The sequence below is a fragment of the Phacochoerus africanus genome, chromosome 2, assembly GCF_016906955.1.
Source record: "Phacochoerus africanus isolate WHEZ1 chromosome 2, ROS_Pafr_v1, whole genome shotgun sequence".
Lineage (NCBI taxonomy): Eukaryota > Metazoa > Chordata > Mammalia > Artiodactyla > Suidae > Phacochoerus > Phacochoerus africanus.
In genome coordinates this window covers 276,609,100-276,624,044 of record NC_062545.1, presented here as the reverse complement: position 1 = coordinate 276,624,044, position 14,945 = coordinate 276,609,100, and the positions used below count along the sequence as shown (strand labels likewise).

The 14,945-nt window shown below is 56.7% G+C and overlaps 1 protein-coding gene across 7 annotated transcripts in view; it reads right to left on the bottom strand.

Annotated features, from left to right (window-relative positions):
- Window positions 1–14,920, bottom strand: part of STKLD1 (serine/threonine kinase like domain containing 1) — a 23,964-nt gene extending 9,044 nt beyond the window's left edge. For 2 of the 7 annotated variants that reach the window (XM_047768829.1, XM_047768836.1), the window contains exons 1-9: window positions 14,673–14,920; window positions 12,656–12,742; window positions 8,950–8,994; window positions 7,092–7,166; window positions 6,173–6,274; window positions 3,581–3,651; window positions 2,603–2,718; window positions 1,058–1,176; window positions 8–171 (exon numbers count right to left, since the gene is read on the bottom strand). In XM_047768829.1, coding sequence (XP_047624785.1) covers window positions 8–171; window positions 1,058–1,176; window positions 2,603–2,718; window positions 3,581–3,651; window positions 6,173–6,274; window positions 7,092–7,166; window positions 8,950–8,994; window positions 12,656–12,742; window positions 14,673–14,687 — 794 coding nt within the window. In that variant the 5' untranslated portion in view covers window positions 14,688–14,920. Of the gene's footprint in view, window positions 1–7; window positions 172–1,057; window positions 1,177–2,602; window positions 2,719–3,580; window positions 3,652–6,172; window positions 6,275–7,091; window positions 7,496–8,949; window positions 8,995–12,655; window positions 12,743–14,672 lie in introns of those variants that run through there. The other 5 variants (XM_047768831.1, XM_047768830.1, XM_047768833.1 and 2 more) reach the window with 5 other exon arrangements.
- Window positions 14,921–14,945: the final 25 nt, after the last annotated feature.

Genomic DNA, 14,945 nt, shown 5'->3' with positions numbered 1-14,945 from the left:
AGCTCACCTGACGGTTATTCGCTCCGAGGGGTCTGTCTGGAGCATGAGAGGCAAAAGGGAACCGAAGATTCTCGCATCAGGGATCTTCCTCTCCCCTATGGTCTTCAGGACACCCCTCAGGCCGTCGGGGAAACTCCGGATGGACTTTCGCAGACGCATGGCTTCCCTCGTCTAGGAGGAGACGGGGAGCCCCGCTTGTGCCTTTCCTCAGCTAAACCAAGACGGCCTGACCTCGGGCAGCGGCGGCACGGGGGCCAGAGGGCAGACGACGTGGCTGTCACCGTCAGGAACACCCAGAGGCCACCTGCGCCCAGGCTTCCTCTACAAAGAAGTGGAAGCAGAGAGAGAAGCAAACGGCTGTCTCTGGGCTGGCAGGGGTGGGGGAGATCAACCCTCCCTCTACAGACAGAAGCTCCTGGGCCTCAGCTGTCTCTGATGGGCACCCCGAGCCTGGAGGCCTGGGGGAAGAGGGGAGTCGCGGGGCCCACCGAGGGCTGCACTTTCTGGCGCCCCGGGGCTTGCGCGGGGCCCTGGGAGGCAGGGGAGATTGCTCTTGGGAATGGCAGGCGCTGAGCCCTGGCCGTCTCCTCTGCTCTCTCTTCTGTATCAAGAGGGTCTGCAGCCTCCCTGCCCCAAAGTCTGGCCTCCCTGCTGCCAGGGGACCAGGACTCCCAAGAGGCTCCCCACTCGTCCCTCCTCCTTCTGCCCACAGGTGGTGGCCACGGTGCAGGGGGCCTTCAGCAGCGCCCCACACCGGGGAGTGCAGGAACAGAGGCATCAAGGCCCATGTGGGCTCCGGGTCCCATTGCTTGCAGCTAAATGCATGGCTGGAATCCCACCTGTTCTCACCCCAGGGCCCATGACGTCACCCTGTGTGGGGGCGCGTCTGAATGTATTGTCATTCTCACCACGGAGCAAGGGCTGAGTGTGGAGGGTGGGGGCAGGGTGGGGGGACGAGGGGCTCCTCCTGCAGCTGGGCATGCGCCAGGGCAGGCTCCCCGGGGCTGTGGGGAAGGGCTGGGCTGTGGCAGGGAGGGGCGGAGGGGAGGCTGCTCACGTCCATGAAGGAGCAGCTGGCCATGTCGAGAATGATGCAGCCCAGGGACCAGACGTCCGACTTCTGGCTGAAGGAGAAGTTGAGGGTCTCGGGGGCCATCCAGGACTTCTGAAGGGGGTCTGTGGACAGGAGCAAAGCGGGGGTGCATGAGTCCGGTGCTCCTTGGGGAAGCAGGCAGCTTGAAAAATGAGCCCTTCATCACCCCTTCTTGAGGGGGAGGTGGCACGCTGAGGGGGGAGTGGAGGAGGAAGGCCCTGGTCAGTAAAACCTTGGATTTGCTCTCCAGCCGGCGAGGCTGCCCATCTCAGCAGGGGTCCCCCCCCGCCCCCGCTGGCTGCGGCTGCAGAAATAGTCAGATAAGGAGCACGCCAACAAGGCTAAAATTTGCTTCCTCTCTAAATGTCTTGCCCCCTAAATGTCAGGATCTGAGGCAAAGTTCTAGTTGTCCTGCCCTAGTTTCCAAACCTGAGCCCCAGTCAGGGAACCAAAAGAGCACGGTCCCCAGTCCAGCTCTGAGAGCCCCTGACAGGCCCCTGACGGGCCTCAGGCAGCCCCTCCCTCTCTGGACCTCCATCCCCAGACAAAGGGCAAAGGGGTGGACGCCAAGGACCCCTGCCATCTACACCGCCGGCAGATCCACCCATCCACTCACCTACCCTCCCACTGTCCACCCACCCATCCATCCACCCATCCATCTGCCTGGCCACCCACCTACCCGTCCATCCGTCCGTCCACCCACCCACCCATCCACCCATCTACCAAGGACAGCACACCGCCAGTACTGGCCAGCCCAGGGCTCATGTTCTCCTGGGGAGAGGTGCTCTCTCCATCCCCGATGGCGGCCACAGGCTTGAAGCCCGGCTCCCTTTGCCCTGTTGTCTTGTCTTTCTTCTTCTTTTAGGGAGGTTCCCAGGATAGGGGGCGAATCAGAGCTGTGGCCACCAGCCTACACCACAGCAACACTGGATCCAAGCCACATCTGCGACCTACACCACAGCTCACGGCAATGCAGCATCCCCGACCCACTGAGTGAGGCCAGGGATCAAACCCGCATCCTGATGGAGAGTAGTCAGATTCGTTTCCACTGAGCCATGATGGGAACTCCTGCCATGCTGTCTCTGCAAAGGAAGGAGAACCTCTCTCCCCTGACTCCTCACCGCTCCACCATCTCTGGGTCATTTCGAGACTCAGTAGAGGATCCAGCCCTCACCAGGGGGTCCAGCAGCCCTCCGTCTGTGCAACAGCCCTTCCTTCCTTCTGAAGCCTTTCTTCCCCTTCCATGATGGTCACTATTTTCTGAGGGTCCTTTGGACCCTGCATGCCCCCGAAGGTGGTACCCCTGCTCAGTTACAACCCAGGCAAGGGGGTCTCTTTGGAGTCCACATAAACCGTGGGGTGGGGGGGGGGGTCAGGTTTGATGTTGCCATGTTCCAGCACCTAGAGCGGCCACTGCCCTTGGACTCCAGGCGTGACCCCCTCGACTGAATGGCCCCTCCCCCACTGTTGCAGCCACAGCCGTCCCCTGGCCGGGAGGACACCGGCCACCTTCTTCCGCACGGATGTTCCACTTGGCCTCGTCGGTCATTAGCGCGTCGGAGCTCAGGTCCTGCAGTTTGCAGTGGTCGTGGCTCACCAGGGAGATGTTGGAGGGCTTGAGGTTCCTGAAACCAAGAGGCAACCTTTCCGCCCGTGGCTGGCGGGGGCCATGTCTGCGAACCCTCCAGTCCCGCCACACCCGGTACGGCCGCCGCAGCAGCAGCAGCCCACACCCCTCCTCTCTCCTGAGTTAATGCCTGAGCTTTTATTTATGTATTTATTTATTTTTTTGTCCTCCGGACGCGCCTGCGGCACGTGGAAGTTCCAGGGCCAGGGATCAAACCCAGGCCAGAGCAGTGACAATGTCAGATCCTTAACCCACTGCTCCGCAAAAGAACTCCTGAGCCTGCATCTTAAAGATCACCTCCTATAAATATAAACACACTCAGTTATTGCTAATGGGAAAAACCCGCCACCCACAAAGAGAGAGACACCCCGTCCGTCCACAGCCCCTGCGCCGACGTCTGTCCAGCCCTCAGCTGAGTTTGCTTGGGGGCTGGCTCAGCACCCTTTCCTAAGGGCCGAGGACATTGACACGGATCCTCGCGCATTTCCTCCCACGTTGGGTTCCCACAGCTTTCTCTCTTCCTTGAAACAGGGCGCTGATACTTCAGGTCGTGGTTCTGTCCTGCTGGCAGGCGCTCAGCCCGGGAGCGCCCCGAGGTCGGTGGCGGGCAGCCTAATCTCTTCCTGGGCCTTATCTGGGTCTCACTCTGCACTTTAGAACCGCCCTGCCCGGCTGTGCTTGGGGAGGGTCTGGAGGAGGTGACACTCTCCTTAAGCCTGGGAGGTGCTCTGGAAAGGGGCCTGCCCTTCTCGCAGCTGGGCTGAGCCCACCCCGTCTCTCCCTTGGGCCTGTGGCCCCCCCACCCCGTGCTGCCACTGGAGGAGACACTGGAGCAGCCTGCCCCACACCTCAGTTTTCACCTGTGGATGACGTCCTGCTGGTGTAGGTATTCCAGCGCGTCCAGCACCTGGCCCAGAATGTTCTGCACCCACTGGGGAAAAAACAAGAGACGCCAGGATTTAGGGCTCCAAAGGCTCCGGGCTGGGGCTCCCTCCTGCTGCTCTTGGGCAGGTTGGTGGCCACTCAGCAGCCAGTGGGGAGTTCCCGTTGTGGCTCAGCGGTAATGAGCCCGACTAGTATCCATCAGGTTGCGGCTTCCATCCCTGGCCCCACTCAGGAAGTTAAGGATCCAGAGTTACTGTGAGCTGTGGTGTAGGCCACAGATGCAGCTCGGATCCCTGTTGCTGTGGCTGTAGTGTACACAGGCAGCTGTAGCTCTGATTCGACCCCTCGCCTGGGAACCGCCATAGGTCGCAGGCAAGGCCCTAAATTTAAAAACAAACAAACAAACAAAAACCAGAGCAGCCACCGAGTCACAATCTGTTCTCACCCAACAGCTCAGAGCCAGGGCAGGGGCTTCTGCTGCAGGCTTCTTCCTCCGGAGATCCTCCAGACAGAAACACCCCGTCATCCAGCAACGTCATCCAGCAACGCCCAGGTTTCCAGACCCAGCTTTCCTGCCCTGGGGCCCCAGCCCTGCCCAGACCCTACCCCTCCTGGGTATCAAAGATGCTGAAAGTCTCCTTGGGGCTTGCCTCTCTATGTCACTAAAACGAAAAGAGTCCAGACAGAGAACACTCTGGAAACATTTTTTGCTTTTATTTTTTAGCGCCACATCCACAGCATATGGAGGTTCCCAGGCTAGGGGTCATCTTAGAGCTACAGCTGCCGACCTATGCCACAGCCACAGCAACGCCAAATCCGAGCCATGTCTGTGACCTACACCCCAGCTCACGGCAACGCCGGCTCCTTAACCCACTGAGCGAGGCCAGGGATCAAACCTGTGTCCTCATGGATGCCAGTCAGGTCCATTACCGCAGAGCCACAGGGGGAACCCTGGAAGCATTTTGTACCAGAAACAAGATCCATCTTGTTTCCAGGGCAGGGATTTTCAAACCACGTTCCTAGGAGCCCTGCATTCCCCCCAGGGTGTCAGAGAGGGGCTGGAAGGCAGGACCCTGGGCTTCCTCCACCATCTACTGCCCCTCACCCCAACACACTCCCTGATCCCAGATCAGATCTTCTTTCCTTACTGGGTTTCTGACAATATGTTGGGCTTGAAAGGATTCGACTACAGGGAGGTCCCTTCCTGGCTCAGTGGTTAATGAACCTGACTAGGATCCATGAGGGTTCGATCCCTGGCCTCGCTCAGTGGGTTAAGGATCTGGCATTGCTGTGAGCTGTGGTGTAGGTCGCAGATACAGCTCGGATCTCGTGTTGCTGTGGCTGTGGCTGGCAGCTGTAGCTCTGATTTGACCCCTAGTCTGGGAACCTCCATGTGCTGCGGATGCGGACCTGAAAAGCAAAAAACATAAATAAATAAAAATTAAAAAGTTAAATGAATAAATACAAGGATTCAACTACAAACAGAAAGTCTGAAACCCACTCAGATCCTGTCTCAGGGGCCCATGTTGAGCAGGGAGATGCGTTCCCCCCGCCCCAACCCATCACCAGTGGGAAGACAGTGCACAGAGGCGTTATTCATGGCAAAAGCAGGCAAAAGTCATTGGGTGTGGGCGGGAGACCTGAATGAGAAAGCGAAATGGCAAGAGGAAAAATACAGTCATGACCTTGGGGCGGGACAGGCTTCTCTAACGGCTCAGAGGGTACCAAGCACAGAGGAAACACTGAGGGACCAACTCTATCACAGTCAAGAAAGTGACCTGCAAGTGACAGGCCAGGGGAATACGTGTGCACCCCAGGCCCACCATATATAAAGAGCTCCCATGAATCAATAGGAAGAGAGAGACAACCCCTTTGCTTACATGGGCCAGGGACCTGAACACACACAAAAGAGGCTAATCCAAACGGCCCCAAAGTGCTCGCTATAACTGCTCAAAATTACCAAAACTAAAATAGAATTTCCTTCTTTTTTTTTTTTGGCCACACCCATAGCACATGGAATTTCCTAGGCCAGGGATCGAATCTGTGCTGCCACAGAGATAACATCGGATTCTTAACCTACTAAGCCATAACTCCTAAAGTGTAATTTCTTTTTCTTTTAAATAAAAACTATATATATATATATATATATATATATATATATATATATATATATATATAGACCTATATATATATATAGGTCTCTTTAGGGCCACACCCACGGCATATGGAAGTTCCCAGGCTAGGTGTCAAATCGTAGCTGCTGGCCTACATCAACAGCCACAGCAACTCGGGATCTGAGCCACATCTGTGATCTACACCACAGCTCGTGGCAACGCCAGATCCTTGACCCACTGAGAGGGGCCAGGGATCAAACTTGTGTCCTCGTGGTTACCAGTCAGGTTTGTTATAGTGAGCCACAACGGGAATTCCCAGTCTTTTTAAAGTTAACTAGAAATTACATTATAGGGAGTTCCCACTGTGGCTCACGTGATAACAAAGCCAACTAGTATCCATGAGGACTTGGGCTGGATCCCTGGCTCTGCTCAGTGGGTTAAGGCCCGTCTCACCTGGGATTCCAGGGCTGCCCTGGCCGCCCTCTTCTTCTCAATGACATTCTGGAGGGTGTCCTTGCTGTGCTCCATCACCAGGCACAGGAAGAGAGAGGAGACCTGCGGGACGCGGCCCTTAGTTGGGTGCCGAGGTCTGGCCCCAGCCCCAGGCCTGTGCTTCTGCGCCATCAATTGCCCCGGACTCTCCTGCACTGGGCCACCTCCCACAGTGGCTATGGAAGTGCTGCTCCCTGCTCCCCAGCAGCTCCCCGGCGCCCCCTCTACACCAAGCCCCTTGAACTTCTCCAAAGGTGCTTGGGTCTCTGGGCTGTTGCACACACAGACCACCATGCCTGGGACCTGCCCCCACCCCCCGCCCCTGCCTTCCCTCCTGCAGAAGCATGTCCTCTTGGCTTCTCTGAGAGTGTGACGGGGTGCCCAGAAAACACCTGGGGACCCTGAGGCAAGGGTTCCTTCCCAAGGCCCTCCTCAGGGCCCGGCTGGTGGGCGGAGGGGGAGGGGGACACCTACGTGGGGCCTGACTGTGGCCTCACCTTTCAGCTGCCACCCCCCCCACCCCCCTTGCATGACCTCACCCCCCATCCCCCCAAAGCTCTGTAAACATGAAGAGTCACGGGGCCGACCGGGTGAAGCCCAGGGCTCGGGGGCTGCCAGACCGAGATCTGAGCCCCACTCCGCTGTCACCAGCTGGTTGGCACGGCCTCTCTGCCTTCTCTGTAAAGCGGGAAAGGAACCCTTCCACGCAGAGGCCGCGGGAGATGATGCCCAGGGAGGCCCCGCGTGGCCCCGTGAGTGCTGAGTCAGGGGTGGCCACGCTTAGGGGGACCGGCATTGACCCTCGAGGGGTTAGGAGGGTGTGCGGGGGCCCCGTAGCGCCCCAGTGCCCGCTGAGCCCGCAGGGGCTGCTTGGACCCACCTTGCTGTTCCACAGGATGAACAGCTCCCGGTAGACGGAGATGTGGACGTGCTGGAGCTTCAACAGCGGCATCAGCTGCCGGACAGAGCAGGGGACATGGCGGCAAGAGGGACCCGCCACTTCGCAGCTAGCGCTCCTCTGTCCCACAGCCCAGCAAAAACGCCAGCCGCCAGCTCCCAGCAGGGCAGGGGCGCCGGCCCAGGGAGGGCAGCTCTCCTGGAGGTTAGGCGCCAGATGGCCCAGCCTGGTCCTGTCTCTGGCAGGTGCTGGCTGCGCTGTGCGACGGAGGAGAGGCTCCTCAACCTCTCGAGCCTCCGAGCCTCACCCGGAAACGGCTGTAGCCGTGGTCTCTGCCTCACAGGGGGGTGTCGTGAGGACTAGGGGAGCCGATGCGGGCAGAGTGCCTGGCCCAGTGGAACCAAGCACAGTGGGGGTTGGCTGGAGAAGGTGCTGTGGCCGAGGGGAGCAGGGCCACAGCCGAACCCCGGCCACCCTCCCTCCAGTGCCTGCCCCCCCGCAAGAGAAGGAGAACCAATACAATTAGGGGGCAGGAGTGGCTCCCTCAGTGACTAAGAGCAGGCGGACAACTGCTCACGATGGCAGGGGGGGTGTGAAAGAGGGTCGCCAGCGGGGCTGGAGGGGAGCGGGGCTGTGACAGTGTGGGGGCCGCAGGATGGCCTCCCATGGTCTTTCTTTCATGAGTGTGGCCTGGAGCCACGGCTGCACATCAGACATAGTGTGAACCAAATAGCCGTTCGCTGGCAAAGCTCAAAAGCTGGTGATTCCAGAAAGCAAACGGAGGGACTGTTAGATAGACATTTAACCTCCTGATAGTCAAGAAACACCGAGAAAAATGACCCAGAGCCTTTGCCCAGCAAATTGAAGTGCATGCAGTGGTTCTTTTTCTTTTTTTCTGGTCTTTTGTCTTTTAGGGCCACACCTGTGGCACATGGAGGTTCCCAGGCCAGGGGTCGAATCAGAGCTGTAGCTGCCAGCCTACACCACAGCCACAGCCACGCCAGATCCGAGCTGCGAGCTGCGTCTGCAACCTACACCACAGCTCACAGCAACGCCGGATCCTTAACCCACTGAGCGAGGCCAGCCAGGGATCGAACCCACATCCTCATGGATCCTAATCGGGTTCATTAACTAGTGAGCCACGATGGGAGCTCCCAGCTGTTCTTGTTGTTACCATAAACCAGGATATTACTGTCAGTCCCGACTGGCAGATTTAAGGAATGTGAAAGAGTTTACATTTTCCTTGTTAAATAATTCACTATTTCCCAATTTTTCAATTGTAATTGAAGAAAAAGATCTTTTAAAAGAAGGTTATGGTAGGAGTTCTTGTTGTGGTGCAGCAAAAATGAATCTGACTAGAATCTGGGAAGATGTGAGTTCAATCCTTGGCCTTGCTTAGTGGGTCGGGGATCCAGCGTTGCCGTGGGCTGTGGTGTAGGTCACAGATATGGCTCGGATTCTGCTTTGCTGTGGCTGTGGTGTAGGCCGGCAGCTGTAGCTCTGATTCGACCCCCTAGCCTGGAAATGTCCACGTGCCTCGGGTGCAGCTCTAAAGATGGTTACGGTAGATTAGCCCAGGGACCTGGCCATCATTTCAAGCTTATCTCCTCCGAGAACACGTCGTCTAAGGGGTCAGTACCTGGATTCAGAAGTGCGTGTTTGGGGCACAGACTCCCCTCATGACCGGGGGGCTTCTGGCTGCACAGGACCGGGAAAGAGCTGGTTCTGAGCTCCCTGCCTCTGCCAGGCTTCCTTCCCCCCACCACTCCACAGGAGGGGGCAGAACAGTCTGTGGGTCCTGCAGCACGCCCTCTAGAGAGGGAACCGCCCAGAACGTTACCTCCTCCAGGGCTTTGGTGGCCTGATGCTCATCGATGCACTCCACCTGCAGGGGCCCAGGAGCACGAGCTCAGTAACCACGCAGGAAACCACCCTCGCCAGCATCAGCCCCCCCCCCGCCCCCCCCATCATATCCAGCAGCGGTGCCAGACTCCTCTCATTTGTGCCCCATCGCATGGTACCAGATGGGCCTGGAGGGGCTCCTTAGGGAGGGATCCCAAAATACTTTGAGCAGTGAGAACATCTTTGCTCCTGCTGCAAGGGTAAGTTTAGGAGAGCACAGCATCAACTCCGAGGACTCTTGAGAGGATCCGTTTTCAGACCATCTTAAGAGTGGGGAAGAGAGTAACATGTGTCCCCCCCCCCCCCCCCCCCCCCCCGAGCCAAACAGCTCTGCTCCGGCTGGCAGAGCATCAGCACCACATCGCTCATCCCACCGGGGAGGAGCGTGCCCGACGCCGAATGTGGACGGCGGGGAACCAGTGGAGAGGGACAGAGAGAGGGTGGTGGCCAGGGCAGCTCCCAGCTTTTTGTTTGGTTTGGTTTTGTTTGGTTTGTCTTTTTAGGGTCGCATCCACGGGCACATGGAGGTTCCCAGGCTAGGGGTCGAGTCGACGTTGCAGCCGCCAGCCTACACCACAGCTGCAGAGACGCCAGATCCGAGCTGAGTCTTCGAGCGACACTACAGCTCACGGCAACACCGGATCCCTAACCCACTGAGCGAGGCCAGGGATGGAACGCGTGTCCTTGTGGGTATTAGCTGAGTTCGTTTCTGCGGAGCCACAGTGGGAGCTCCAGGGCTGCACCAAGCTTTGAGTTTGCAGCATACCCGGTGGCAAAGACTGGGCACATACCTGATATCACTGCATCTTACCAAATCCTTACCCAGGGCTCTTGCTCACAAGATTTATTTATAAATAAGGATCTCTCTCTCTCTCTTTTTTTTTTTTTTTTGCTTCTTGGGGCTGCTCCTGAGGCTTATGGAATTTCCCAGGCTAGGGGTCAAATCAGAGCTGTAGACGCCAGCCTATAGCACAGCCACAGCAACGAGGGATCCAGGCCATGTCTGCAACCTACACCATAGCTCAAGGCAACGCCCAATCCCCAACCCACTGAGTGAGGCCGGGGATTGAACCCGCATCCTTGTGGATCCTAGTGGGGTTCATTAACCACTGAGTCACAAAGGGATCTCCCTCTCTCTCTCTTTTTTAAATTACTTCTGGCATCTTTTTTTTTTTGTCCTTTTGTCTTTTAGGGCCATGTCGGTGGCATATGGAGGGTCCTAGGCTAGGGGTCCAATCAGAGCTGTAGCCACCGGCCTATACCACAGCCACAGTGAGGCCAGGGATCGAACCCGCATCCTCATGGATACTAGTTGGATTCGTTTCGGCTGTGCCACAAGAGAACTCTGCTTTTTTTCAATGACCATGGCAGGTGGAAGTTCCTGGGCCAGGGCTCAAAGCCATGCCACAGCAGTGACAACCCCGGATCCTTACCCTTCTGAGCCACCAGGGAACTCCCACAAATGAAGACCTCTTGTAATCGGGAGTGATCGTAGGTGAAAGTGCTGTTAGTGGGTGATTCCCAGATCCATGCAAGGGCCCCAGGCGCTGTGAACAGTGCAGCCCTTCCTTCTGTGCTGGGGCTCATGCATAAGTCATTTTGGCCAAAACACACTGAAAAGCCTTACAATGATCACCTCTCTTAAGTTAGAAAACCCACCCCTAGGAATTTATCCCAAGGACATCAGGGGGCCTCAAAGAAATGAACTATAAGGTGGTTTATCAGAGTTGCACATACAGAGTGAAAAATTGAGAGCAAGCTAAGCGCTCCTCACCCCGACTTGGGGGTGGAGGTGGGGGATCAGTCAGAGCACATCACGCAGGGGTCCACACAGCCAGCAGAGCCAGGAGAGGAGGGGGAGGCAGCAGCATGAACGACGCTGGCAGTACAATGAGTGGGAAGAAGCGCGTTATCAAATTCAACCACATTCTCTGAGTTCCTGTCATGGCTCAGAGGTAATGAACCAGACCAGTATCCATGAGGATTCGGGTTCAATCCCTGGCCTCGCTCAGTGGATTACGGATCCGGCATTGCCGTGAGCTGTGGTGTAGGCTGCAGATGTGGCTCGGATCCTGCACTGCTGTGGCTGTGGTGTAGGTCGGCCGCTGTAGCTTCAATTCCACCCCTAGCCCGGGAACTTCTATATGCTGCAGGTGTGGCCCTGAAAAGAAAGAAAGAAAAAATTGAACACCATTCTTTTTTTTTTTTTTTGTCGTTTTTGCCATTTCTTGGGCTGCTCCCGAGACATATGGAGGTTCCCAGGCTAGGGGTCGAATCGGAGCTGTAGCTGCCCGCCTACACCACAGCTCGCGGCAACGCCGGATCCTTAACCCACTGAGCAAGGCCAGGGATTGAACCCGAAACCTCAGGGTTCCTAGTTGGATTCGTTAACCACTGAGCCACGACGGGAACTCCATGAACACCATTCTTATAAAAACACTTATAAATGCTTTTACCAAAAAGCCCCGAAAAGGATACACAACCGCCTTCCTGCATCCCACCCCCATTGTGTTTAGAAAGATTGGCTGACTTTACAAAAAGCTTCTTGATGGAGTTCCCTGGTGGCTCAGTGGGTTAAGGATCAGGCAGTTGTCACTGCTGTGGTGCAGGTTTAATCCCTGGCCTGGGAACTTCCACATGCTGCAAGCACAGCCCCCCCCCCCCAAAAGACCCTGAAACAAAACACAAAAATTAAAAAATAAATAAAAGTTTCCTTGATTGCAAGGGCAATTAGCTGTCCTGCCCCACTGGCCCAAGAGACTAAAGCGCGACCCCACAGCCAGCCAGCAATGGAGCAGGAGGCCAGCAAGGACTCGGGGCCTGGCTGTTCCCTGGATGAAGCTGCTGAGCTGCTGCACAAACAGAAGGCCTGGCAGAGCAGAAGGGCTCCAGCAGCAGCCACCAGCAAGGCTCTTCCTTAGCTTGTCTGTTCATCTTGGCTGGTCCTCCTGCAGGGATACACCCCACCCTGCTATGCCAGCCCCGGTGAGGAGGTGGCAGAAGGGCCCAGGGTCTGTGTCCTGCCCTTAAACCAGTGTGACTGGAGCAAGTCTCCGGCTGGCCCCGCCCCCGGGCTCCCTATCTGTGGCTATAAATCGGGGTCACGGGTCCCACCTTGCTGATTTGTGGGAGATGAAGGGTTGACGGTGAAGGCTGGCACGGGGTATGTGCTTAGTAAACAGTGGGGCGGATGGAGTTCCTACTGTGGCACAGGGGAGATGAATCCGACTAGAATCTATGAGGATGCGGGCTTGATCCCTGGCCTTGCTCAGTGGGTCTGGGATCCAGGGCTGGCTGGCAGCTGCAGCTCCAATTCGACCCCTAGCCTGGGAACGCCCATATGCCGCAGGTGTGGTCCTAAAAAAAAGCAACCCCCCCCCAAAACAAATAAACAAAAACCAGCGGGATGGTTTCGGCGGTAGTTGGGAGTGAAAGTGAGCATTTCTTCGCCATCGCACCGAAAGAGGTGATTGCGACCCCTGTCACCCCCCCACATACACATCTGCCCCCGGCTGGATTCGCCTCTGTGACCGCCGGTGGAGAGGAATCCGGCTGTCACGTCAGGAAGCCTTTTGCCGGCATGGGGACGGATGACGAGTGTATATTTGGGGCCGGGGGTGTCTGCCACGGGCACGGCCGCTCACCTGCTTTATCACATGCTTCTCTTTGGTTTCCGTCTCCACCACCACCAGGTTCGTCCCCAAGGCCCCCGGAGTCAGCCAGTCCAAAATCTACCAGCGAAAGGGAAGCTTTCAGGACATGTCCCCACCTTTTCACTTTCCTAACTGGGCCCACCTCAAATGTCTTTGCTCAGCCTCCTAATTTCCCCTGGCGGCTGGCAAAGAAGGAAATGGCCCAGGGGCGGAGGGGCTGTGTGAAGGCAGAAACCGAGGGACCCATATCTTTGGGGCTGATTCTCAAGCTCTGCTCACCACCCCAAGGCCCCTTCTCCCATCTGTGGTAAGGACCAGCAGGCATCCAAGAGCCAGAGGGCAGAGGGTTCCTTCACTTTCTCCAGCCCCCTCGATCCCAGCTCCCAGCATCCACCTCCACACGGGGCATGCAACCATGAAAGTTATGCAACCACAAACACTGCAGTCCTAGTCCCAGCAGTGCACTCTACAGCTACTGCTAGTTCCTTGTTTGTGCTGGAGGCAACTGAGGCGCCTGGAGGTAGGTCCTTGCCTGAGGCTACAGCGCTAATAACTGAGAGGGCCTGGATTGGACCGGAACTCTGGGGTCTGACTCCAGAGCCCGTGCATTGAGCCACACCTGCAGAGAGACAGCTGCTGTGCCAGAATTCTTTGCAGGGAGGCCAAGGGATAGGTGAGGGTGGTGATGGGATAAATATTCGCCAGAGGATGGAGGAAAGGGGGCGGGATACAGAGGAAGGCATCAGAGTCCAGGAAAGTTGTAGGATTCTGTAATCCAGCCCCTGTGGTGGCCTAACTCCAGCTCAGGACAATGTCCTATGCAGAATGCACACACCTGGGCACTCTTAGGGACAAATTAAACAGTAAAATGCTCCCAGGGCTTAGATCAAGTCTTTATTTCTCCTTGAAAAAGTAACTTTGCTTTTCAAAATCTCTGGCCATCAGAAACTCATTTGTTTTACCACTGGCTGACTCCCTCTACAACAAAAGGAACCTTCACAAAGTGAGAAATATCTAACATACAAATTATTTTCAAATTAATGAATTTTTTTTTTTTTTTTTTGCCAAACCTGCAACACGTGGAGGTTCCCGGGCCAGGGACTGAACCTGCACCATAGCAGTGATCTGAGCCACAGCAGTGACAATGCCAGGTCCTTAACCTGATGAGCCACCAGGGAACTCCATCACGTTAATGAACTTTTTTTTTTTAAGGCCACACCCATGGCATATGGAGGTTCCCAGGCTAGGGGTCTAATCGGAGCTGTAGCTGCTGGCCTACATCACAGCCACAGCCACGCCGGATCCTTAACCCACTGAGTGAGGCCAGGAATCGAACCCACATCCTCATGGATCCTAGATGGGTTCGTTAACCGCTGAGCTGCGAAGGGAACTCCTAATGAACTTTTCTACAGACTGAATCTAACATTTAACACAGTTGACATGTCATGCCTTTTAGTTAAACAGTCACTTGTATTTTGCAGCTTTCCTTTTGTTTTGTGAATTTTTTTAGGTCCTAAACATTTTTACAGGTCCACGAAAAGACCCAAGTCCCCTCACTAGGGACTACTGACCAGGTGTTTCAGGAGTTTGGGGGCTTCCAGTTATGAATTCTGAACGTTCTAGGGAGTTCAGTGTCCCTGGTCCAAAGCACATGGACCCAAGGGGGAAAAGGATGATGTCTGCCGTCCTCAAATATTCAGACTGAAGAGGCCTTAACTTCATCCATCAGAGAGGGGGAAACACCCAGGCCCAGAGGGGCAAAGGGCACACAGGAGGTCACCTCTGGAGGAACCCGAGGTCCCCCTATGAGCTAGAGGCAGACACTGGCCATAACAAGGGTCCCTTGCCTCCCTGGGTTCGGACCTGGTCCCTGGCTGCCTCTCCAGGGACTGTGACCGTTAAACCGGCCAGGGACCGGGAGTGGTGGCAGGAGATCCAGGTCCTGGGCTCGCCCCTGACCATCGACCCCTCGTTGCCCCTGCTTCCCCGCTAGGGGACAGCTCGGCACCTGGTACTTTTCCATGGTGTCTTGGGGGGGGAGACTCCTGGCTTCTCTCTCCCTCCGCTGGGCGTTGGCGTGCACCTTCAGTCCGCGCCGCAGTCGGACCCTCGACTGAGCATGCTCAGTCGGGACCGCCTCCCGGGAGCGCCCATCCCCCGCCCGGGGACCCTCTCTGCCCAAACGGTGTCCGCTGGGGCGCCCGCGCGTCCCTCCAGCAAGGGGGCCCTCGCGGCCTGGCTGCCCTTAAAGGGGCCGCCCGGGCCAGAGCGCGGCGGGCGG